Below are 21184 nucleotides of genomic sequence, written 5' to 3'. Positions count from 1 at the left end.
ATCAACACCATAAGCAGCGGCCTGGTGGGGCGGTGCTGCGCGGTGAATGCCAAGTGCCAGCGCTTCCAGCCCTCAACTGCCGCAGCCGACCCCAAGCTGTGCAGCACGTGCGGCCACCACCAGAGCTTCCACCACGCCATGCCCACGCCTTCGCTTCAGCAGCCGAAGAGGAGGCGCACCTCAGCTCCAAGAGCCGCCCCGACACGACACACGACACACGACACATACACGAACTGAGACGAGAGAGAGAGAGAGAGGTACCGGGGAGTTGTCTACAAAGAAGGACGCCATGTTGTGCTCCACCCGCACCTCCACCTCTTGGCCTTCTTTAAAGCCTGGTGATGGGGGAATGTGCAGTGCCGCCAAAACGAAGTGAGCCACAACTGGGCCAATCGGAGGCGGATGAGTGAAGAGGGGGGGATGGGGTAGAGCGTAGTGCCTGTGTCGGATTCCGGAGCCGGGTCATAGTGCGATACGGGCTGGACATTGAAGGAGCCGTTGACGTTGTAGGCCAGGCGGAGGTCCCACGTCACTCCATACGAGGGCTGCGGGCCACTTCTCCCATTCCAACCACCACCCCCACCCCCAACGGTTGGTCAGACTCTAGAGTCAGGCATTCCTTCTCACGCACATTTCGCACACATCTCACACATCCCACACACCACCACCGCACACGCACACATGGCACACGAACGAACATAACATGTGGGAGAGGGAGAGGTGGTACGTTGGGAGGCGTTCCTGGGGAATGGGGCTTGCCACGCCGACCATCCAGAAGCCCGTTTGCCTCGTCACATGGAACCGAATCGATGCTGCGTCCCCCAACCCGCCCGCATGTGGGTTACACGACACACACGACACACACGACACACACGACACACACGACACACACGACACACACGACACACACGACACACACGACACACACAACACACACGACACACACGACACACACGACACACGCATAGGGGATCGAACCAGGGCCGCGGGCAGGGATGGGACGTTCGACCAGCAGCAGGGAGGCGTCCCAGTTGTCCCTGTGCAGTACCAGCTCAACGCGCCGCCTGGCCTTGTCGAGCAGCAGCGTCTTGCGCACGCCCTGCTCCTTCTCGCTCGCCAGCACAGCCGCCGCATCCGACTTATCGGCCACCTTCAGTCCTCCTGTGTGGTCACCACACACGACACACGCACACACGCACACGCACCGCACACACACACACGCTTCAGTCCAGATATCGGCGGCGAGGCTGCGCAGCGCAGCGGACAACGTACCGTGCGGCACGTCAACGTGCAGGCTCTCCTCCAGGCCGAACCGCCAGCCCTCCAACTCTGGTGTCATTTAAAACACAAATTAGAATAATTTTTTTATTATTATCTGGAAAAAAGTAAGCGAGAGGGGCACCCGTGCGGCAGAAGGAGCGCCAGCAGAGCTCGGGCGCATCGCCATCGCCATCGCCCTCGCCTACAAGACGCCAGCGGAGGGCGTAGAGGCGCCAAAACTCGTTCGACGTCCACGACGACGGCGACGAGCCGCACAGGAGTCGATGGAAGTCACGGGAGGCCAGTGCCACGCCCAGAAGCACGTCGCGCACCGGCAGACAACCCACCACCTCCCACACCAGCTCCCGTGGCAGTGCCTCCATCTTCTTTGTTCTTTTTCAAAAAGGGGAAGAAGTGCTTTCACGAAATGTGTACGAATTCTTTTGTTCGAATGAAAGCTGTTACGAAATAATTCGAAAAGCATTACGAAACAATATCAAAGCGACGCCACGCCTTACTGTGCCTGGCGGGGTTGGTGGGGTGTCTGTGTAATTTCTGACATGTTCGACAAAATTACCTGTGGCCAGCAAATCACAGAGGGGAGAGCAGTTCATCTCCGCTGGCGCAGGAGGACCGCTTGAAATTCGCCTCAACTTTGTCTGGGCTTGATCCCCTCTGGTAAGTGTCCCCGGACCATCGCCCCATTCTTTCTCGATCCATAAAAGCCTCGACCTTTCTTCCTTCTCATCTTCATCAACAACCTACAACTCAGCTCTAACAACAGCTTCAACAGCATCATCAACATCAATCACCTCCAGCTTCATCAACTACATCACACAAACACAAACATGGACTCTTACGCACTTCAGGCCAAGGAGAAGGTGGAGGAGTACAAGGAGGTCATCGCCGACAAGGCCGGCGAGCTGGCCGGCGACGTGCGCGACCGCTCGGTCAAGGCCGGCACCGTCATCCGCGACAAGGTGGCCAACCCGCTCGACACCATCTCCGAGGCCCGGGCCGGCTTCGACTCGCTCTTCGCCGCCGAGCGGGTGGACCGCGCCCGCGAGTCGCTCGAGACCGACGCCGCGCTGGCCGTCGGCTACAAGGACCAGTTCCTGGGCGCCGTCAAGGAGGCCTTCGGCCGCGTGCTCAAGGACCAGGAGCTGACCACGGCCGGCCACCTGCAGCGCACCAAGGGCGAGACCGAGGTCAGGCTCCAGCGTGCGCGCGAGGAGGAGAAGCAGTTCGCCCGACTGAGCGCGCAGTTCATCGAAGTGCTCAAGCGGCGCGAGGCACTCCTGTCACAGCTCGTGCACCACTCGTACCGCGACCAACTGCGCCACGTCGAGCTGCCGATCGAACCCAGCCCCAAACAGCTGTTTTTCAACTCCGGCGCAGCCGGTTCGGAGTTTAAATTGCGCACTGTCGACCGCGCGCCGCTGCTCCGGGACATCCGCGAGCGTCGCACCATGAAGCCGATGGTCTACGTCGACGTGCGCGAGCGCGGGCTGATGCGATCGATCGCGCTGACCAAGGCCGACATGCCCAAGGGCGGCATCAAGGCCCGCTCGAACCGCCTGGCCGACCTCCGCTGGGCCATTCGCCACAGCGACGTCCAGAAGCTGCGCAGCGTGCCTCGGGCGAGCATCAACGACCGGTCGAGCCCGCGACTCGAGGGCCTCACCAGTGCCGGCCGCACGGTCCAGGCCCGCGAGGTGCTCGAAGAGGTGAAGCAGGCCAGCAAGGCCGAGCTCAAGCACGTGGAGACCGTCGACAAGTCCAAGCCGGTCATCGCGATGGACAAGAAGGAGACCATCAACGAGGCCAGCTGGGATCGCCAGAGCTTCCTGGGCGAGATCCGCCAGGGCACCGAGCTCAAGCACATCTAAAAACAAAAATCTCCACCAATTATCTCTCTTCTCTTTATCTCTTCTCCCCTTCAATAACATTTGAGTCTATGACTCTCCGCATTACTATATTAAAACATTTTCCAGCCACATTTTGCACATTGTTCCTCGTTTTTTATGGCTGCACTGCAACATAAGTAAAAAAATGAAAGAAAAGAAAAGAAAGAAAAGAGAGTTGGTGTTGGTGGGCGATCAGTGGATGTTGTTGTGTCGGCGGAGCCACTTCTCGAGGAAGACCGAGGTGAGCGCGGCCAGCGAAATGCCGACGTCGTCGGCGAGCGAGACCACTCCCAGCGAGAACTCGCGATCCTTGTCGCTGATGGTTTTGTAGATCATGTACATGCTGTTCACATACGTCGCTCCGCCCAACAGACCCTGCCCACACACGCACAGTTATTTACATTAACATCAAACACGTGTGCGGTGGTGCGTGTGCGGTGGTGTGGTCTTGTGCGTGCGTGTGCGGTGGAGGGAGGTTGGTGGTGCGCGTACCTCCCAGAAGATGATGGGGAAGATGATGTAGACGTAGGGCACGAAGTTCCAGTAGGCCTGGCAGAGGAGGAACACAAAATTGGCCGCCTGGAGGACTCCAGGAATCCAGATTTTCTCAATCGGAAAGATGTCCACCGACGATCGCGACACGAACACGCCTGCGCCACGTCCCCGCACACACACCAACATGTGAGTTTCCTCCATCGTGCGTGTGCGGTGCGTGTGCGGCCATATATGTGCGTGTGCCGTTCGTGCGGCGTGTGCGGCGTGTGCGGGTGAGGGAGGATAGGTATGTACCGATCTGGTACATGAGTCCGTAGTACTTGTAGACCTTGTCAGAGCCCCACCCGTCGAAGACGAGGGTGGCGGAGATGCCGCTGTTGATGGCGTACTCGAAGTAGTACACGAAGAACAGCGGGATCATGTAGGGCAGCAGCGGCTGAGTGCACCCACGCACGCACCCTGGTGAGCGACGCGCAACACAAAACACGCAACACGCAACACGCGCCACCGCACACGCATCACACGATTGCACATACCTTGATGAGCGCGAATTGGGAGAAGAAGCGTCGCATCCGCATGCGGAACAGAGGCAGGCCGGAGGGAGGTGGCGCGGCGTAGCTGTCCTCGAGGATCTGAACGGAGAGGCCTCGGGTGTCGACAACCGGCGGCGGCTGTGCTGCGTAGGTGCCACCCAACGACGGCGCAGCCTCGTCGTCTTCGTCCACCTCCACCGCCGATCGTGGAGACAGATCGTCTGGACCCACGACAACAACACGCAATCGACAACAAATAAAACAATATATTACTGTGAGTATTGTTCTATATAAATATAAATATATATATGATAAAAATATGAAATGCTGGCCATTGGTTGCGACGGAGCAGCAGAGTGTTCCAAAATGACTCACCCATTTCGATCTCGGTGTTGGGAGCGTGATTACCTTCTTCGGAGACGGGTATGTAGATGATCTTCTTCTTGTTTTGCTCCCCCGTAATGAAAACGAAGAAACTGGAGAGACACGACACACACAACACGACACAAGCGCAGGACGTGAGCGAACTGGCTAGGACTGAAGTGGAGCGGAGGTGCCGAATTAAGTTACCTGACAGCGATGAGTACGGGGAGAGGGGAGACGGCGAGCAGGGAGATCTTGGAGGAGAGTCCGATCCACTCGGTGAGGCCCAGGTAGGCCACCGCGCCCAACACGCCGGCGCCTCCCGTACCCGAGCTCCACGCCGACAACGTGAACCTGCGTGTGATCACACCACCTCACCGACGTCAGAATCGCACACGCACCACCGCACACGCACGACACAAGACAGGAGAACGGTACTTGGGGTAGAAGGAGGCGAGAGCGAGGAATGTGATTTCGCCGAAACCGGCACTGAAGGAGGCCAGCACCACGCCCAGCAAGCGCAGCCAGGCACTGTTTCGACGACGTCGACACGCATTTGATGATGAGACTGACGTGGAGCTGAAGGGCAGAAAGAGCGGAGAGAGAGGGAGGGAAGCCGGTGCCTTTCGCCCCACGCCACCAGCTGGAACGAGCCCAGAGCAGCGGTGGTCAACACCACGACTCGCAGCCTGTGATGATAACAAACGTTCGTAGGCATGAGTGTCGTACAAACGCATGTGCAATCGCACACGCCACCGCACGACGCACACAGCAACGAGAGTGGTGGCGGGTTTACCAGTAGGGGATGCGGTGCATGAAGAACGGCGCGATGAGCTTCGTGCAGAGTGTGGGCAGGATGTCGGCCAGCAAGACGGCGCCGCTGCTGCCCTTCATGATGTCCTCCGCCGCCGACAGGAATATCACATACCCAAAACTGCTCCAAACATTGTCGCTCGTTATTTTTCTATTGTTTTATTTTTATAAAGTTATTGGCTGGGGGTGTACTTGTTGAAGAGGCCGAGAACAAAGAAGCCGATCCAGTTCCGGAAGGCCGCAAAGGAGGGCATCTGCCACTCCGAAAACCAGCCCATCTCGAGTACCTGAGAAATTGATTAATTGATTTATGGCGTGCCGGCAACTAATCATTAGATAATGATTGAAACACGGCTCAGCGAATCACCAGCAAGGTACCTCTCACGAGTTATTACAAGAGGAGACGAAGAACACAAGCGCGAAGATGTCGCCCCGCTTTCGTGTTTATGTTGATTTTCTTTTATGTTCACTTCACATTTCCCTCGCATTTTGCGTTTGAAATCTGGTTGGCTGGTTTGATAGGTTGATTAATTCATTTAGGGCTATATTGCTGTCGGTCGTGCAGCAACGTTGATTGCGGCACAGCAACTCGCGTAAGAGACAGAGTCGAAGTGAAAGGCCAAGGTCGCTACCTTGCGTGAGTTTGCCTTGGTGGGCATCTTGAGATAGTTCAGGAAGAAGAGGAGGAGAAGGAAGAACGGCTGCCATGGCCTCGACGGGAGACTGGAAGAAGGTCACTGAGGAGCAGGTGGATCAATGGCAGAGGAAACAGCATGGTGTCAAGAGATGGATTGAAGAGATCTTGGGGATGGAACTGGAGAGCGAAGACCTAGCAGGTCCGCTACAGACCGGAGTCGTGCTGTGCCACGTGATACGACGTCTCGATGAACGGGGTACCTAGCCGTTTGCGTGTTCGGCATTTATATTTTTCATTTATAGTTTTCTTGAATCGTTTGAATAATTTATCCATTGATCTCCTTTTGGTCCACCCTGCAGCTATTCCTCGCATTCAAGAAGACACAAAGCAGCTCTTCAAATTGAAGGAAAATGTGGAGTTCTTCCTCGCCGCCTGCAAAGACATGGGGGTACGATCTCATCCTCATCTCTTGTCTTTCTCTTTCTCCCTCCATGGTGCCACGATGATTCATCAGCCAGAGCTTCGCAATCGATTGATTCATCCATTTCATCATCCATTTTTTCATTTGGCGCGCTACAAACCTCAAATTTCAACTTTGTAGCGTACGATTTCGCAATGAAGCTCATCGATGATTGCTGCTACAGGTGCCAGCCTTCAAGCTCTTCAAGGGCCCCGAGCTGTGGGAGGGCACGGGCATGGTGTTGGTGATCGAGAGCTTGGTCGCGCTCGCCGCCATGGTGGAGCAGCAGTACGAGGGCGCGCCCCCGCTGGTCATCGACGACCAGTGGAAGCCGCCCAAGCTGACCGACAAGCAGCTCATCGAGGTCAAGAAGCAGCTCGTGCGCATCAAGGACAAGCCCGTCTCGGGCGCGCGGCCCAAGGTCTCCCCGCAGATCGTGCTCAAGAAGCTCGCCCTCATGGCCGGCAACGGCGTCGACAGTACGTGCACTTACTGACCGCTGTGGCTTCGTCATGGACTATGGACTCAACGCACCCCTCTGTGTCTGCAGTCAACACGTACGTGCCGGCCTTCATCCGGTTCCAGAGCCTCGTGCGCGGCTACCTGCAGAAGCAGCGCTACAGGGCCATGGGTGCGTATTCTCTGTCGCGTTCTCTCGCATCGACTTTGCTTAGTTGAGCTCAATCTCAGACTGACGGGTCGCCGCCGTTGTGTTCGCTCTAGTCCGTAACGTGGCGTACCGCAGCCGAGTGGCGCACGAGATCCTCGACACGGAAAGCTTCTACGTGAAGAGCATGAACCAGTGCATCACCGTCTGGCTCAACCCGCTCAACGATGCCATCGCCTCGGGCTCGCCGTTGATCAACGCCGCGGACGTCCGAGCCATCTTCTCCGACATCGCGCTGCTCTACACATTCAACTCGGAGCTCTACTCCGAAATCGAGAGCCGAGTGGCCAAGTGGGGCACCTACGAGTGTCTGGGCGACATATTCCTTCGCCTCGTACGCTCCTTCTCCTCGTGTGTGCGTGTGTGCGTGTGTGCGTGTGTGCGTGTGTGCGTGTGTGCGTGTGTGCGTGTGTGCGTGTGTGCGTGTGTGCGTGTGTGCGTGTGTGCGTGTGTGCGTGTGTGCGTGTGTGCGTGTGTGCGTGTGTGCGTGTGTGCGTGTGTGCGTGTGTGCGTGTGTGCGTGTGTGTCTCTAACGATGTCGTGTGTGTTGTGCTTGCTTTTTCGCTACAGGTGGACTACCTCAAAGTCTACACGGCCTATGTACAGAACTTCAACACCTCGATGGCGGTGATCGAGCGCGTTCAGAAGAAGAAGGAGGTGGCCGCCTATTTCCAGAAGTGCAAGGAGCACCCCGAGGGCAAGTCGCTCGACCTGGCGTCGTTCCTCATCATGCCGGTGCAGAGGATCCCCCGATACAACCTGCTCCTCACCGACATGATGCGACACACGTGGGAAGACCATCCAGACTACAACAACCTGAAGAAGGTTCCCTTTATCTTCAATCGCACATTTATTTATTTATTTATATGTTTATAGGAATTTCTATTTACCTTTAAATATTTATATTTATTTATTTATTTATTATTATATTTGGTGTTCGTTTGCCTGCAGGCCACAGACAAGATCCAGTCGATTGCCGCCTTCATCAACGAGCGAAAGCGAGAAGCCGAGAACGTTTCCAAGACGCTCGAGATCTCCAACAAGATCACCGGCAACGACAAGGTGCGCGCCTTGTCATCACGGGCGTCAAGCGGGACCAACGCAACTAAGTCCCGCAACTAATTCAATCATTTCCATTTTTGTGTGACAGCTCAATCTGACCGAGCCCGGCCGCCGATACGTGCGCGAGGGGGTGTTTAATGAGGGAACGAAGGACGAGGTGGTGGCCTATCTCTTCACCGACATCGTGGTGCTGGGCCGGCCCTCCAAGAAGCTCAAGGTGCTCGGCCGCCACAGCGTCAAGTTCCAGGTACCCACCCATCACCCCACACGCACACGCACACGCACACGCACACGCACACGCACACGCACACGCACACGCACACGCACACGCACACGCACACGCACACGCACACGCACACGCACACGCACACGCACACGCACACGCACACGCACACGCACACGCCGACTCAAGTTTCGGTTATTTGTTGGTGTAGGATTCCTTCAAGTTGCAGATCGTGGAGTTGAAGGAGGGTCCGGCCGGTTCGAACGTTATCGAGTTCGTGCAGCTGGGCAAGAACAAGGTCCTCGCCAGGCTCGAGGCCAAGTCGAAAAAGGAGGTGGACGACTGGGTCAAGGACTTCAAGAAGTCCAAGGCCGAACTGACCAACCAAACGGCCACCAAAGAATCACGTACGCGCAACTGCACTTATTCTTATTAATTAATTAATTAATTAGTTGTTATTAGTTTGTTTCTTGCCAGTGATCGACAAGGGAGAGAAGCCCAAGATTTCGGCCGAGGAGCGACTCAAACGGCGGACGCGAGCAACGAAAACCGGAGCCGAACTCAACTTTGTACGCTCTTCTTTGGAGCGGCTTCTTCTTCGACAGCAGTTATTGACGACGTATCTTTTCGTGTTGGGCTCTCAAGGAGGACGAGGAGAACGAAGTGGTCACACAGTTGAAGCGGAAGCGAGAGGCTCTCCTCGCGCAGCTCAACGAATTCAAGGAGGCCGATGGCGGCGACAAGCGCTCCAAACGGCGAACCAAGGCGCAGCGCAAGGACACCGTCAAGTACGTCGCGCGCGTGTGTTGTGTGTATCGTGTGTGTCGCGTGTGTCGCGTGTGTGCGGCACCAACTCACGTTGCGCGCACAGATTGTTCGAGCAGCTGCAGGGCGAGCTGGACGAGGTGGAGGCCGCCCTCGCGCAGCACCAGACCCTCGCCCCGGCCAAGCTCAAGCGCAAGGAGGCCGCGCCCGAGAAGTCCCTCTCCGCCACCCAAGACCTCATGAAGTACCCCCTCACCTCCCCATCACACCCTCGTGCTGACGTCACCCAGCAAATCTAGCGAGTGCTGACGTCATCATTCCTGCCCCCCCAAATTCCAGGTCGAGCCCGCAGCCGGCCCGAAGCAAGACATGCGCTGGCAGCGACAGCCGGTCCGCGACCCCGACCAAGGCCGAGCCCGCCGCCGGGGTGGCGCCCCAGGAGCAGTACGGCAGCAACGGCGCCACGCCGGTGCCGGGTATCGTGGTGACCAACACCGACACCACGAATTGCGACAATGCCGCGTCGACGTCGACGACGACAACGTCGACAACGTCGCCGCCGACGAGCCCGCGGCAGCAGGCGCTGTCGCACTCGAGCGAGAAGGAGATCAAGCAGCGCAAGCGGGAGGAAAAGAAGGCCGAGAAGCTCAAGAAGAAGGAGGAGAAGAAGCGAAAGAAGGAGGAGAAGAAGGCCGAGAAGCAACGGCTCCGCGAGGAGAAGAAGCTGTCATCATCCAGCTCCGGCGGCGGCCGCGCGCGGCGAGGCACCATCGCCACGGGGTCGCCGTCGCGCGACGGCATCGAAATTTCGATCACCCGGACCGCCGTCGGCAGTGCCACCAACGGCACCGCCGGCGTGAGCCAGAGCGGGTCGACGCCGACCAAGCTCCGCGCCGACGACGACGAACTGGAGTCCGGCGCCAAGTCGCCGCGCAAGCCCGGCTCCAGCTCTGAGAAGGGCGCGTCGGCCGAGGCCGAGGCAAAGGGCCGCCACGACAAGGGCGCGTCGGCAGAGGTGGCGAGCAAGAAGGCGGCCGATGCGAAGTCGGCGCCGTCGGGAGGCGACGATGATGGTGGAGGCGAGTTCTATTCGTACGAGGAGCTCAAGAAGATGAAGGACAAGCTCGACCGCACCAAACTTGAGGTTTATCTCCTTACCTCCCGTGAGCTGTGTGTCCGTGTGTCGTGTGTGTCGTGTGTGTCGTGTGTGTGTGTGTCGTGTGTGTGTCGTGTGTCGTGTCGTGTGTCGTGTCGTGTGTGCGGCGTGTTGACATCGTAGCCTGCGCAACAATAGACGTGGCTGGCGCCCGGTGAGTTCCGGACTGTGTTCGGGATGAGCAAGGAGGAGTTCGCCAAGATGCCCGCCTGGAAGCAGAAGCAGAAGAAGGACGAAAAGGACCTCCTCTGAGCACGCACTCACCCACCCACGTTGGTGTGTTATTTATTATTTATTTACAATTAATTATTTACTTCCTATTTATTCTTTACATGTGTTTATTTCTTTTTAAAAGAAAAAGAAAAAGAAAAGACACAGACTACTCTCTACTCTCTACTTCGGGCGCACTGCTCGAAGGGAGACCATGAGGGCAATGAGGCAGAAGAAGACGAGCGAGATGCCCAAGACGTGGTGTTCTGGCGGGTCATCCCTCTCCGGAACCGTGATCGTAACATTCGGCGGACACTCCACCGGTGCCTGCCAACCAACACACACACGACGTAAGTGCTCGTGTCGTGTCGTGTGTGTCGTGTTGTGAGTTGTGCGATCGTACGGGAATATGGAAATTGGGAGGCAGCAGGCTAGGGTCGCCTTCGGCGTGGAAATACACCACGCGGCTGTTCAGAGGCTGCACTGGCCTGTGACACACCACACGACCCAGTGAGTGTCAGAGTTGAGCGCGTGTGCGTGTGCGGTGGTGCGTGTGCGGTGGTGCGTGTGCGTGTGCTGCGGTACCTGTTAATGTGAGGATAGATCTTGGTGAACTCCTGGATCTGTTCGGGGAGAGCGGTCATCGTGTGCGAGAGCACCAGCCACGTCACCCGCTCGTCGCAGTCCGGTATCGTCAGCGACCCACGATAATACTACCCCACACCCGCCACGTCAGCAAGCAGCCCCGACTAGTGGTAGTGATGAGGCGGCGTACGTAGTAGGATGCGTTGCGTGGTATCACGCTCATCACGTCGATGCCGCCGACCGGACTGTGCGCGTCCGGGGTCTCGATCTGGAGGCGCGCGCGTGAGCGCAGCGCTCGGGTAAGGGGGAAGCGAAGGCAAGACGTACGTCGTGGATGGGGTACTCGTACTCGGCGAGGAACTCGGAGTAGGGACCCTCCTCGAAGAAGACGGCCACCACCACCAGGTCCATGGTGCCTCGGGCCTGGTGCACGATGTGCAGCTCCAGCGGGTAGTACTGCAAGCACGACACACACAGCACAAATCGCACACGCACACGCACACGCTCACCCACGCGTTAGTACATCTTGCGCTGGCGACGCTGACAAGAGAGTGTGCACCTTGCCGTTGAGTTGATGTTCGGACGGGGCGTGGAGGTGCATCGAGACGATGTGGTACTGATCTTCGTATAGAGGGCCGCCCCTACAGCGAGTCGAAGATGGTGAGTCGCTCTCAGAAATCCACAACCGAAGCTGGAGTTCATGTTTTTTGAGTGCGTGCGTACGAGATGTGGCTCCACAGGTTGGTCTCGCTGTGGAATTCGATGGTGTGGCCATTGTTCCAGAGCGTGCCGCTGGCGTTGGTCGGGTACGTGAACTTCAAGTCCCCCAGGAATCTGTCATCGCCAAACAAGTGTTTGTGTTTTGTTTGTTTTTAGTCGTGAAGCACATTAATAGAGGAGAGGGCCCACGACCAGAAGAGAGTCGAGAAAGTGCTACCTTCGCGAAGTGCGGAACTCGATGATATCGATGGGCGATTGTCGGCCTCCTGAAGTCGTTTTATTTTAAGTCCGACCGGTTTGTGCGAGGAGAATTTATGGGTCGCGGGCGCAGAGAAGTACCTGAGCTGCACTGGGCGTAGTCGGGGGTCAGGGTGCCCCAGTACTGGGGACCGGTGGGTCCGTCGTAGCTCCACCCGGCGTGGTCCCACCCATGGCCGTCTTCCCCTTCTTCGTGCTCCCACGAAGACCTGGTCTGCATCTTGCGCCAAGGCTGGATAGAGAAAGAGTGGGGAAGAGATCATCAGCATCAACATCAACTCGGTGACATGAAAAAGAACGAAGAAGAGAAGGCTCCGTACGACTTCGGTGATGGGTCCGACAGCATCTACGTGAATGTTTTTAGGTCCGAACCAAAAAAGAACGAAAGCGAAGAGAAAGACGAAAGCCAGCCTTTCGCAAGGGGTGAGAGAGCGAAGAGGCATCTGGTTTCGTTCTTTGGGCGCGGTCTTCGTTTTGGTCAAGCGCTTACGTGTGGTGTCGTTTGTTGTTTCTCTTTCTGGGCTGTGATGACGTAAAACCTTGCAGCTGGACGCAAGCCACACGCTGAACCGGACTCAAGGTAACCAATCGCAATCCGACATTAATCAACCCCCGAGTTTTCATTCGTCGTTATTCTTCAGGCTCTTAGGCCTTTTCAACGCACCTGCCGTTACTGCTCAGCTGTTCGGCCACCTTAAGATTGCGCCAACAACTGGCAGAATTGGAGGGCGCAGGGACTTGACCAGGCAAGAAATGGAGGCGTGGCAGGCGACTCTCATCACCTGGACCCTCTCCACTATATGTGCTCTGCCCTGTTCCTTGTTGCAGAGAAGTGCTTGTTGGTTGGGTTGCTGAATGAGCTAGAACTCTTTGGGGGGGGGTCATCAACATTGCAAGGTTCTGTTCTGGGCGTACAATGCGCCCTTCCTGGCACTCGACATCATGAGATGGCCCCCGCTCTACCACTACAAACTGCAACCTGTACCTACTCTATTAAAAAAATATAAATTCACAATTTAAATAATATAAATTAATAAATCAGATATGAATGTGGTTGGTGGTGCACAGGAGGAAGTGAGTGCGGAGAAGATGGGCCGATGCGTGCGGCGGGTCCTGTTCAACCAGTTCGTGGTGCAGCTTCCGGTGTCGTTCCTCCTCCAGCCGCTACTCGAGGCCCGCGGCATCGCCTACTCGGCCGAGCTGCCCTCGGCCGTCGAGGTCGTGCTCCATCTCCTCATCTTCTTGGCCGTCGAGGAGGTCCTCTTCTACTACTCCCACCGCGCCCTCGTACGCTCCACCCCAGCTTCTCCGCTGTACGCTGCTGACGTGGCGTGCGCGTCGTGTCGTGTCGTTGGTCGTGTCGTTGGTCGTGTCGTGTCGTGTCGTGCAGCATTTGTGGAACTATCAGCGGATCCACAAGATTCATCACGAGTTCAGGGCGCCGATCTCGATCGCCTCAGAGTACGCGCACCCGGTGGAGTACGTGGTGTCCAACATGCTGCCGCTCCTGGCCGGCCCGCTGCTGATGGGCAGCCACCTGGCCACCGTGTGGGTGTGGACCGCGATCGCCGTCACCGGCACCTCGAACCACCACTGCGGCTACGCCCTGCCCTGGCTCCGCGGCCTGTCGAGCCCCCGATTCCACGACCACCACCACCTCAGCTTCAACACCAACTTCGGCCTCGTGGGCCTTCTCGACCACCTCCACGGGACCCGACACAAGCCCCTCATCGCCCATCGCCGAGTAGATGGTTAGATCGTGTCGAAGAGCTGTCAACAAGGTCTGATGTATGATACATCAATAAATAAATGTTGTCTATTCAGAAAAGGGGGAGGAGTTGTTGCATGGCTTGGGTGAAAGTGATCACCAGGGAAGGGGACCGAACGTTCAACCCACCACTCCGGAGTGGACAGAAGTTGTAACATAGGAAGAGATATCGAGGTTGGGGGACGTCGAAGAAAAGATAAATACATCCAACCCATGCAGGAAGAGGACATACAGCGGGCACTCGCCCAAATCTCAACCGGAGACACAGCCGAAGCGGAGCTCCTTTTGGCCCTGGCCAAACTCAAGCAGATCAAAGCCACTGGTGCGCGCCCCCCCCCACTTATAATTAATTGTTTTATTTTTATTTTATTTTTATTTTATTTTTTATTATATTATCATTGCCTTTGCAGGTACCAGAGAACCAGGAATAGTTATTTACTCATTTCGAAAATGACGCAGAGTGGAAGCAAGGCACGACGGCGGAGACGAAGCAAAAGGCAGTGCAGGTGCTTTCCGGCGCCGTGGCCAATGAGGAGTACCGGCTCCTCTTGCAGGCCCACGCCGCAGCAGCCTTGGCACCCATCATGGAACAGGGTGCGTGTGTTGTGTGCCGTGTGTGTCGTATCTATCGTGTGTGCCGTGTGTGCCGTGTGTGCGGGCAGAGTGCGGGCGTCTGATCTGGGCATACAAACCGCAACCAGGCGGGAGCACAGGAGCGAGCGCGCTTGTGCTGAGCGAGGCAGTGATCGAGCACCTGTTGCGCCGGATCGCCGACGTGACGCCACAGCCGGACCTACCCTTCGCACAGAAGAAGTTCTTGCGGGTGCTGGCCCACTCTGTCAAAGGTGCTCCACACGCGACACACGCTACGAACGCTACACGCGGCACTTACATTGGGGGGGGGGGCTCAGTGAAGGCCACGTGCGATCACGTGGCGAACAAGGGCGGAATCGAGGTCGTGGCCGGCTTCCTCCGCCGCACGCCGCTGGCCGAGTCCAAGCGCCAGCGGCTGCGATGGGCGACCTCGTGCCTGTGGATCATGGCCACCGATCTGACGCGCATCCTGGCGCTGGCCAGTTGCGATCTCATCCCGGTCATTCGCGACATCTTTCAGGTGCGAGTACCCTGGCCTGTGATCTTGTGCGCTGGTGCCTTTTCTGATGAGTACCTGGCGCACACGCACACCAACGACACACGACACGACACGGCCACCGACACGACACGAATGTTTGACAGGTGAAAGCGGGCCAGTGCTTATGGGCAAAGGCGAATGCAGGCGGTATTGTACATTGCATGGCATCTTCAGGTACGTAGACGCAATGTTGCAAAACACCTTCTGCTCCACGTTTCATATATATTTGATGGACTGATGATGAAAACATGTATAAATATGTCTTTATGCGTGTGTGTGTCTTTTTAATATACATATATACATGTGGTACCACCTTGCAAATGAAGCTGAGGGCGCGAGTCTGCTCGCGTTGGTGTCCCTGCCGACATTTATTAAGGACTACATCGACACCTACGCGCGCTCAAACTTTTCTTCGCGCTTCCTCTCCGAAGCACTGATGAGCATGGCCCAACACGGTACCCCCCCCCACCAATGCCCGAGGTGGGATTGGCCTGGCACCAAGTCTCACCGCACACGCACAACCGCACACGCGACACGCGACACGCGCTACCGCGCACGCACATACAGAGGTCACGCTGATGGAGGTCATCCGAGAGGAATGCCTGCCCACGGTCTGGCGCTATCTACTCTACCACGTAAGGTGCAAGACCGAATTCCCCAAACGCCCGGATGTGCTCAAGGTCTACCACCCCAGAGTGACGAAGCTGAGAGCTCGAGGTACGCATGGCGAGTCGTGTGCGTGTGCGTGTGCGTGTGCGTGTGCGTGTGCGTGTGCGTGTGCGAGTGTCGTATTGTAGAGAGCTTAGGCTTGGTTTGTTCAGTGAAGAGCCTGGTGTGCTGCTCGGTGCGCGGTAAAGACGGACACGGCTTCAAGCCCCTGCTCGCATTGACCTTCATGTTCATGGACAAGGCCGAAAAGCGACAGTTCTTCATCGACGCCGATGGCCTCTCCCTCTTCTTCAAGGTCTTTCTCTTCTTTCTTTTTGTTTTATATTATTTATCTTTTAATCTTATTATTCTTATTGCATTTTTTATTATTTCACTTTTATTTGTGTTCTGCAGGAGCTCCAGGAGAACAAGGACAGTGCGCTCACGATTCTGACCGCCTTCAACTGCCTCGTGTTTGGAGGTGCATTCGCCTGGTCTTTATTGCTCCCTCTGCACACTCCGTTGTGCTTTCATCATCGAACACATGGCACACGACACGACATGACACGACACGACACGACACGCGCCGTACAGGCACTCACACGCCACCATTTTTTGATGCAGTTGAGCAAATCTACAGTGGGACTGCAGTCGTTCCGCCTGCCATACCCGAGCCGCAACCCGACACCACCGCCATCTCGACGACGACGGCGCACCTCCCCGAGTACCTCGCTCCGATTCGCCGCACGGTGGTTCAATTGGGCTCGTTCGCCGTGTGGCGCGACGACAAGTCGCTTCACGACGTCACCTTCTCCTTCCCCTACGAGGTGCAAGAGAGAGAGAGAGTGGCTTCCTCCACCTTTCCTTCCGTCGCAGCCGTCTCACTCGCGCACGACACACGCACGACCGCACACGCACGACCGCACACGCACACGCACACGCACACGACAACAGGACAATCAGACGGTGACGGCGCACAAGCTGTTGTTGGCGGGTCGATCGGCGGTGTTCAAGGCCATGTTCACGCTCGGCATGCGCGAGGCCCAGCGCACGTCCGAGGCGCTGCTCACGATCCCCATCCCCAACATGTCGCCGGCCACCTTCAACCTGCTGCTCGACTTTGTCTACGGCGTCCACCTCGAGGCGGCGGCTCCTCCAGCTCAGCCCGGGACCACCCCAGCTGCGGCCGGCAGCGCGAGTGGGCCGAGCACCAATGGCCACCAGTCGGCGCCGGCTGGTGGCGGGCAGCCAGGGCAGCGGCCGCTGTTCGCCAACAGCAGCGCGCTGGACGCGGCCGTGGCGTGGCTCGAGCGATCGGGCGTGGGTCAAGACGGGGCGAGCGCGCTGATGGCCGCCGCCGGCCAGTACGAGATTCTCGACCTCGAAGACGCCTGCGCCATCTTCCTCGGTACGTACCCATGTCCCATCAGCCTTCATCCACCTCTTTGTGGTCTCCGTGTCACGTGTGTCGTGTGTGTCGTGTCGTGCTGTGCGTGTCGTGCGGTGAAATGGGGAGCAGGCGGGAAGGTGGTGGCGTCCAACGTGTTGAATCTGCTGCGAGAGGGCCTTCTCCATCGATCGCCGGTGCTCATCTTCCGCTGCTTCGAATTCCTCCTCGACAACATGTGGAGCCTCTTCATGCACACCGCCACCGCCACCGCCGCGACAACCACCGCCTCAACGCCACAACCAGAAGCCGCCGCTACCACTTCGTCGTCGTCGTCATCGTCATCGTCATCATCCTCATCATCTGGCGATGGTAAGCAGGACAAGGAGGAGGCAGCTGTGGCAGATGCGCCGAAGCTGCCGCCGGTCACGCGGGCGTTCAGTCCGCTGGTGCGGGGCATCTTGATGGAGGCCGACTGCCTGCAGTGGCTGCGGGGCTTCGTGGTGCGCGGCATGCTGGGCCTACCGCACGTCGAGTTCGAGGTCGTCGCCTCCGCGGGGCCGCAGAGCAAAGTGCCTCGGCCAGATGGCGCCAAGGCCTGTTGCCTCCAGTAGGAGTGTCTTTTCCTTTTCCTTTTCCTTTTCCTTTTCCTTTTCCTGTTGCAATGCAACATTGAAAATTCATAAATAAATAACTTATTTAGTGTTGTTGGTCACTGCCAGGAGCTGGGTTGCCTCTTGCGGTAGTAGAGCTGGTTGTTGTCGTGGAAGGCCTGGGTGGCCTTGGTGAGCAGGACCGAGAAGGAGGAGAGGGACACCTCGACGTCCAGATTCCGCTCGGAAACGTCGAAGGTAATGTTGGTCACGTGGGGCTCGTGGTAGGTGTACATGGTCGCCCCGGCCGATTGGACGTAGAGGCTGTACATGGACCGGTAGTAGCGACCCGGGAACACCTCGATCGCCACAGCCCTGGCCAGACCACCAAACGCGGAGAGAAGTAGAGACGGATTAGGTCAGCATGACCTGAAGAAGGTGGAGGGCCTCAGTCGTACCCTCGGGGAAGGAAGAAAGAGTTGGCAAACACGGCTCCGTGCATGCCCACGAAGATGCCCGTGCCGTGCATTACCACGACCTGGTGATGCAGACAAGGCTGATGAGGAGGGCAGCACGAGCAGGAGTGGTTTTGGGGGGGGGGTCACAAACCTGCTCTGCGGGGGAGATGCTTGCGAAGTCGACCACTGCGACTGGCATGCGGGTTTCTGAAGGACTCACATGAGTGCGTGTGTGCGTGTATGTGCGGTCGTGCGTGTGAGTGTGCGCGTGCGTGTGCGCGATGAGATCTGTTGCCTTACCTTGCTCGAGGAAGGTGGCGAGCTGATATTCGTTGAGGAATTTCCTGCTCCGTTTTCTGCTGACTAGCGTTATCTGTGTGAAGGCGCAGAGAAGAGAAGCGGACATGTGTCATGCCAAGCCCGTGCTCGAGCGAATGGAACCCACACACACAGAATCTATCGCCCGTGACACGTACCTTGGCCGGGAGGGAGGTGTGGGACTTCAGGCCCAGACGCGAGTACACAGTCTCCTTGAGAGTGAAAGCCATTTCAGGCCGCAAGAAGGTCTAAGTGGAACACAGTCATGCGTCATGTGTGTCACGTGTGTGGCGTATATCGTGTGTGTGTGTGAGCCGTGAGGGAAGCGACCGCTTCTGGCTGTTGCATCAACGTACCGGCATACGTTCCACTCCGCCAGTGAATTGGGTGTTGTGCTGGTCGGCTATGGTGCACGCGGTACCATTGGGTCGGACGCGGTACGCGACATCGCCGAACATAAAGTCGAACATTTCTGGGGAGTTGAATGCACAATTTCTCGTAAGTTGTGTGTGGTTGTCGGATGAATGATTGAACTTGTGGAAGCGCACCCATAGCCCACCGCAGCCTCTTGGGCGACGACAGCACTCGTATAGACGGCCCACTGCAGAATAACAATTGCAAGCCATCAACACTACAAGCCTGGCGATTGTTGCTGAAAGGGTTGCGCGGTTGCGCACCCAGTTGCCAGGGCGAGAGTGTGGATGCTCCAAGCCTGCGCGATGCACCCTGGCCAGTGTCCCACAGATGCTCTCTCGTCGCAGTGAAACACAGCCCATGACTCCTGGTAGGGAGTGCGGCATGAGGCGAAGAAAAAGGTGGTTGCTGGGCCAAAAGGGCTGGCTTCACCTGTTGCAGCGGCTCGAGTGGTGGTCCGCAGTCCAGGTAAAATGCGTAAGTAGACCCTGGGTAGTTATGGGACCTGGATCTCTCCCACAGGTAAGTGTGTTGGCTTTCGGCCCAGCTCTTGACCTCGGTGGGCTGGCCAGGCCAAGAGTGCCGCTGGAGCACGAGAAGAGAGCCCAGCACCAGAATAACGGACAGCACAAAGGTCAGGCAGCCCCACCATCGCAACAGCATCTTCCCCTTGGGTAAAGAAAACAATTTCTTTTTTGTGCCCCTTGAGGGATTTTGATTTTATCTCCTTTTTTTGTTACATTTTCCTTTTTCGGATTTAAAATAAAAAGTAGAAATAGGCATGAAGAACTGCCCCCCAGCGAGTAGGTTGGGTGGAGATGGTGCTGCGGAAGAGCCCGCGCAGGCTCGAGCTGGGCCTCTTCTTGCTGCTGCTGTGCTCGCTCATTTTCCTTCTGCAGCTGAGTTTGAGGTGTACGCACTGCCCTGAGACCCACCCCGAATCGGAAGAAGCCTTCAGTGTAGCTGCGCTGGGGGAGCCTCTGAGAGCGATGCTCGACCGGAAGCTGAGCGAGCGCGAGCGGCAGTTCGACTGGACCAACGTGCCGGACTGCGTGCGCCACCACCTGCGCCGCTACGTCGTGAGCCACCTCCTCCACGAGTACTCTCAGCCGCCCGTGCAGCGCCCCAAGCTCTCGCGGGCCGGCTGGCAGGGCTCCGACATCGGGTACGGCACCCAGCGCCTCTTCCTGGTCTCCTACGAGAAGTTCAAGCCACGCCAGCAGCAGGTGCTGGACCAGCTGCGGCCGTACGGCCTGGAGAGCTCGGGCATGCTCATGCTCTGGGAGGAGCCGCACCTTGATGTGGCCCAGATCAACAACGACACGGCCACGATCGCCTGCTTCTGGCCCAAGCGCGAGAAGTATGTCGTGTCCAAGCGAGAGATGTCGCTGTCGCTCAAGCACATGACGCTCTACTACTACGCGCTGCTTTTCGATCTCCTGCCTGCGTCGGTGATCGAGGACGACATCATCGTCAACCCCTCGCTTACGCACGTGTGGCCGTCGGCAGTCCGATCGGTGCCCGACGGTTGGGCGCTCATCCAGGCCGGGTGGTGCCTGTCCGAGAAGGGACTCCCGCCGGAGTACGGCGAGTACCTCACCACCGCCAAGAACAGGGAGCGGCACCCACTCTGCACCTACAGCTACCTCATCAGTTCCACCGGCGTAATGAAAGCGTTTCAGAGTATGTACACTTCTTCGCATGTGGCCTACATGTGGTGGGTGTGGGGGCTCACGTGACACTGAGCAATGTGAGTTCCATCCCTCTCCAGCTTTGTCCGCTGGAAAGACACGAGCAATCGATCTGCAGCTGAGGCACATGTGCACGAACATGAACGGGAGCTGCTACTTCATGGAGCCCCAGGTGTTTGGCCACGTACAGACGCACAAAGAGGTGGACCGACTTCAGGGGAACCGCAATAAACTGGATTGACATCGTCCATCTGTTGTCAAGCTCCCTCCACACCACATCTTGATAAGTTGTTTTTATGTACATGCCAAACACAGATCAAACACACATGGTCCTATGCATTGTTGACGTATTTCTTGACCTTGGCCAGACGCCTGTTGAGGTCCTCAACCTGCCCCTTGAGCCCGTTTACCTGTCGCTTGAGCTCCTTGACCTGCTCCTTGAGCTTCCCGATTGCCCTGTCTCGCTTCTCCAACTCCCTGTCCATCTCGCTGGCCATGTTGTCACTGAGGCGTGGTGAGCGCGGCGATGTCAGCCTTGAGGGCCTTGGCCTCCTCCTCGGCGGCAGCTCTGGCCGTGGTGAGCGCGGCGACGTCAGCCGTTGAGGTCGTTGGCCTCCTCCTCGGCACGCAGGCTCGTGGCCGTGGTGAGCGTGGCGATGTC

The 21184-nt window shown here is 57.4% G+C and overlaps 10 protein-coding genes across 10 annotated transcripts in view; 5 read left to right on the top strand and 5 right to left on the bottom strand.

Annotated features, from left to right (window-relative positions):
* Nucleotides 1-272: 272 nt before the first annotated feature.
* On the bottom strand, nt 273-1643 carry ACA1_130510 (uncharacterized protein; the record flags this gene model as incomplete). The annotated part of the gene is made up of 5 exons (XM_004336821.1): nt 273-555; nt 728-812; nt 979-1161; nt 1273-1329; nt 1403-1643. The coding sequence occupies 5 exons, from the start codon at nt 1641-1643 to the stop codon at nt 273-275; spliced, it is 849 nt and encodes a 282-aa protein (XP_004336869.1).
* A 465-nt stretch (nt 1644-2108) lies between these two features.
* On the top strand, nt 2109-3149 carry ACA1_130500 (WH2 motif domain containing protein; the record flags this gene model as incomplete). Its single annotated transcript, XM_004336820.1, has 1 exon — nt 2109-3149. One exon carries the CDS (start codon nt 2109-2111, stop codon nt 3147-3149), a length of 1041 nt encoding a protein of 346 aa, XP_004336868.1.
* A 210-nt stretch (nt 3150-3359) lies between these two features.
* On the bottom strand, nt 3360-5649 carry ACA1_130490 (uncharacterized protein; the record flags this gene model as incomplete). The annotated part of the gene is made up of 10 exons (XM_004336819.1): nt 3360-3542; nt 3660-3817; nt 3957-4098; nt 4199-4416; nt 4571-4671; nt 4766-4912; nt 4997-5089; nt 5194-5247; nt 5355-5492; nt 5564-5649. 10 exons carry the CDS (start codon nt 5647-5649, stop codon nt 3360-3362), a joined length of 1320 nt encoding a protein of 439 aa, XP_004336867.1.
* Nucleotides 5650-6077: 428 nt separating this feature from the next.
* Nucleotides 6078-10593, top strand: ACA1_130480 (RhoGEF domain containing protein; the record flags this gene model as incomplete). The annotated part of the gene is made up of 14 exons (XM_004336818.1): nt 6078-6264; nt 6368-6456; nt 6653-6947; nt 7019-7099; nt 7192-7469; nt 7706-7960; nt 8087-8197; nt 8286-8444; nt 8632-8827; nt 8898-8989; nt 9066-9208; nt 9292-9429; nt 9525-10329; nt 10480-10593. The coding sequence occupies 14 exons, from the start codon at nt 6078-6080 to the stop codon at nt 10591-10593; spliced, it is 2943 nt and encodes a 980-aa protein (XP_004336866.1).
* Nucleotides 10594-10734: 141 nt separating this feature from the next.
* ACA1_130470 (carbonate dehydratase, eukaryotictype domain containing protein) lies at nt 10735-12334 on the bottom strand (the record flags this gene model as incomplete). The annotated part of the gene is made up of 9 exons (XM_004336817.1): nt 10735-10878; nt 10955-11039; nt 11137-11264; nt 11327-11404; nt 11464-11592; nt 11696-11777; nt 11860-11970; nt 12074-12122; nt 12196-12334. The coding sequence occupies 9 exons, from the start codon at nt 12332-12334 to the stop codon at nt 10735-10737; spliced, it is 945 nt and encodes a 314-aa protein (XP_004336865.1).
* Nucleotides 12335-13203: 869 nt separating this feature from the next.
* ACA1_130460 (C5orf4 protein) lies at nt 13204-13870 on the top strand (the record flags this gene model as incomplete). The annotated part of the gene is made up of 2 exons (XM_004336816.1): nt 13204-13401; nt 13505-13870. The coding sequence occupies 2 exons, from the start codon at nt 13204-13206 to the stop codon at nt 13868-13870; spliced, it is 564 nt and encodes a 187-aa protein (XP_004336864.1).
* Nucleotides 13871-14095: 225 nt separating this feature from the next.
* On the top strand, nt 14096-17663 carry ACA1_130450 (BTB/POZ domain containing protein; the record flags this gene model as incomplete). The annotated part of the gene is made up of 11 exons (XM_004336815.1): nt 14096-14204; nt 14342-14476; nt 14596-14727; nt 14794-14996; nt 15391-15469; nt 15582-15731; nt 15836-15978; nt 16077-16143; nt 16287-16489; nt 16617-17070; nt 17182-17663. The coding sequence occupies 11 exons, from the start codon at nt 14096-14098 to the stop codon at nt 17661-17663; spliced, it is 2157 nt and encodes a 718-aa protein (XP_004336863.1).
* A 98-nt stretch (nt 17664-17761) lies between these two features.
* ACA1_130440 (uncharacterized protein) lies at nt 17762-18888 on the bottom strand (the record flags this gene model as incomplete). Its single annotated transcript, XM_004336814.1, has 6 exons — nt 17762-18017; nt 18101-18180; nt 18252-18307; nt 18401-18473; nt 18577-18666; nt 18775-18888. The coding sequence occupies 6 exons, from the start codon at nt 18886-18888 to the stop codon at nt 17762-17764; spliced, it is 669 nt and encodes a 222-aa protein (XP_004336862.1).
* A 762-nt stretch (nt 18889-19650) lies between these two features.
* On the top strand, nt 19651-20571 carry ACA1_130430 (uncharacterized protein; the record flags this gene model as incomplete). Its single annotated transcript, XM_004336813.1, has 1 exon — nt 19651-20571. One exon carries the CDS (start codon nt 19651-19653, stop codon nt 20569-20571), a length of 921 nt encoding a protein of 306 aa, XP_004336861.1.
* Nucleotides 20572-21024: 453 nt separating this feature from the next.
* Nucleotides 21025-21184, bottom strand: part of ACA1_130420 (uncharacterized protein) — a gene marked incomplete at both ends in the record, with an annotated part of 551 nt that continues 391 nt past the window's right edge. Inside the window, 2 exons of the mRNA XM_004336812.1 lie at nt 21025-21091; nt 21151-21184. The exon at nt 21151-21184 is cut by the window's right edge and continues 276 nt beyond it. Of these exons, the coding sequence (XP_004336860.1) occupies nt 21025-21091; nt 21151-21184 (101 nt within the window). The remainder of the gene's footprint in view (nt 21092-21150) is intronic.

Source organism: Acanthamoeba castellanii (assembly GCF_000313135.1).
Source record: "Acanthamoeba castellanii str. Neff unplaced genomic scaffold scf7180000084698, whole genome shotgun sequence".
NCBI classification, from domain to species: Eukaryota; Discosea; order Longamoebia; family Acanthamoebidae; genus Acanthamoeba; species Acanthamoeba castellanii.
Note: the sequence above shows the minus strand (reverse complement) of the source record. Positions and strands in the feature narration are given on the sequence as shown.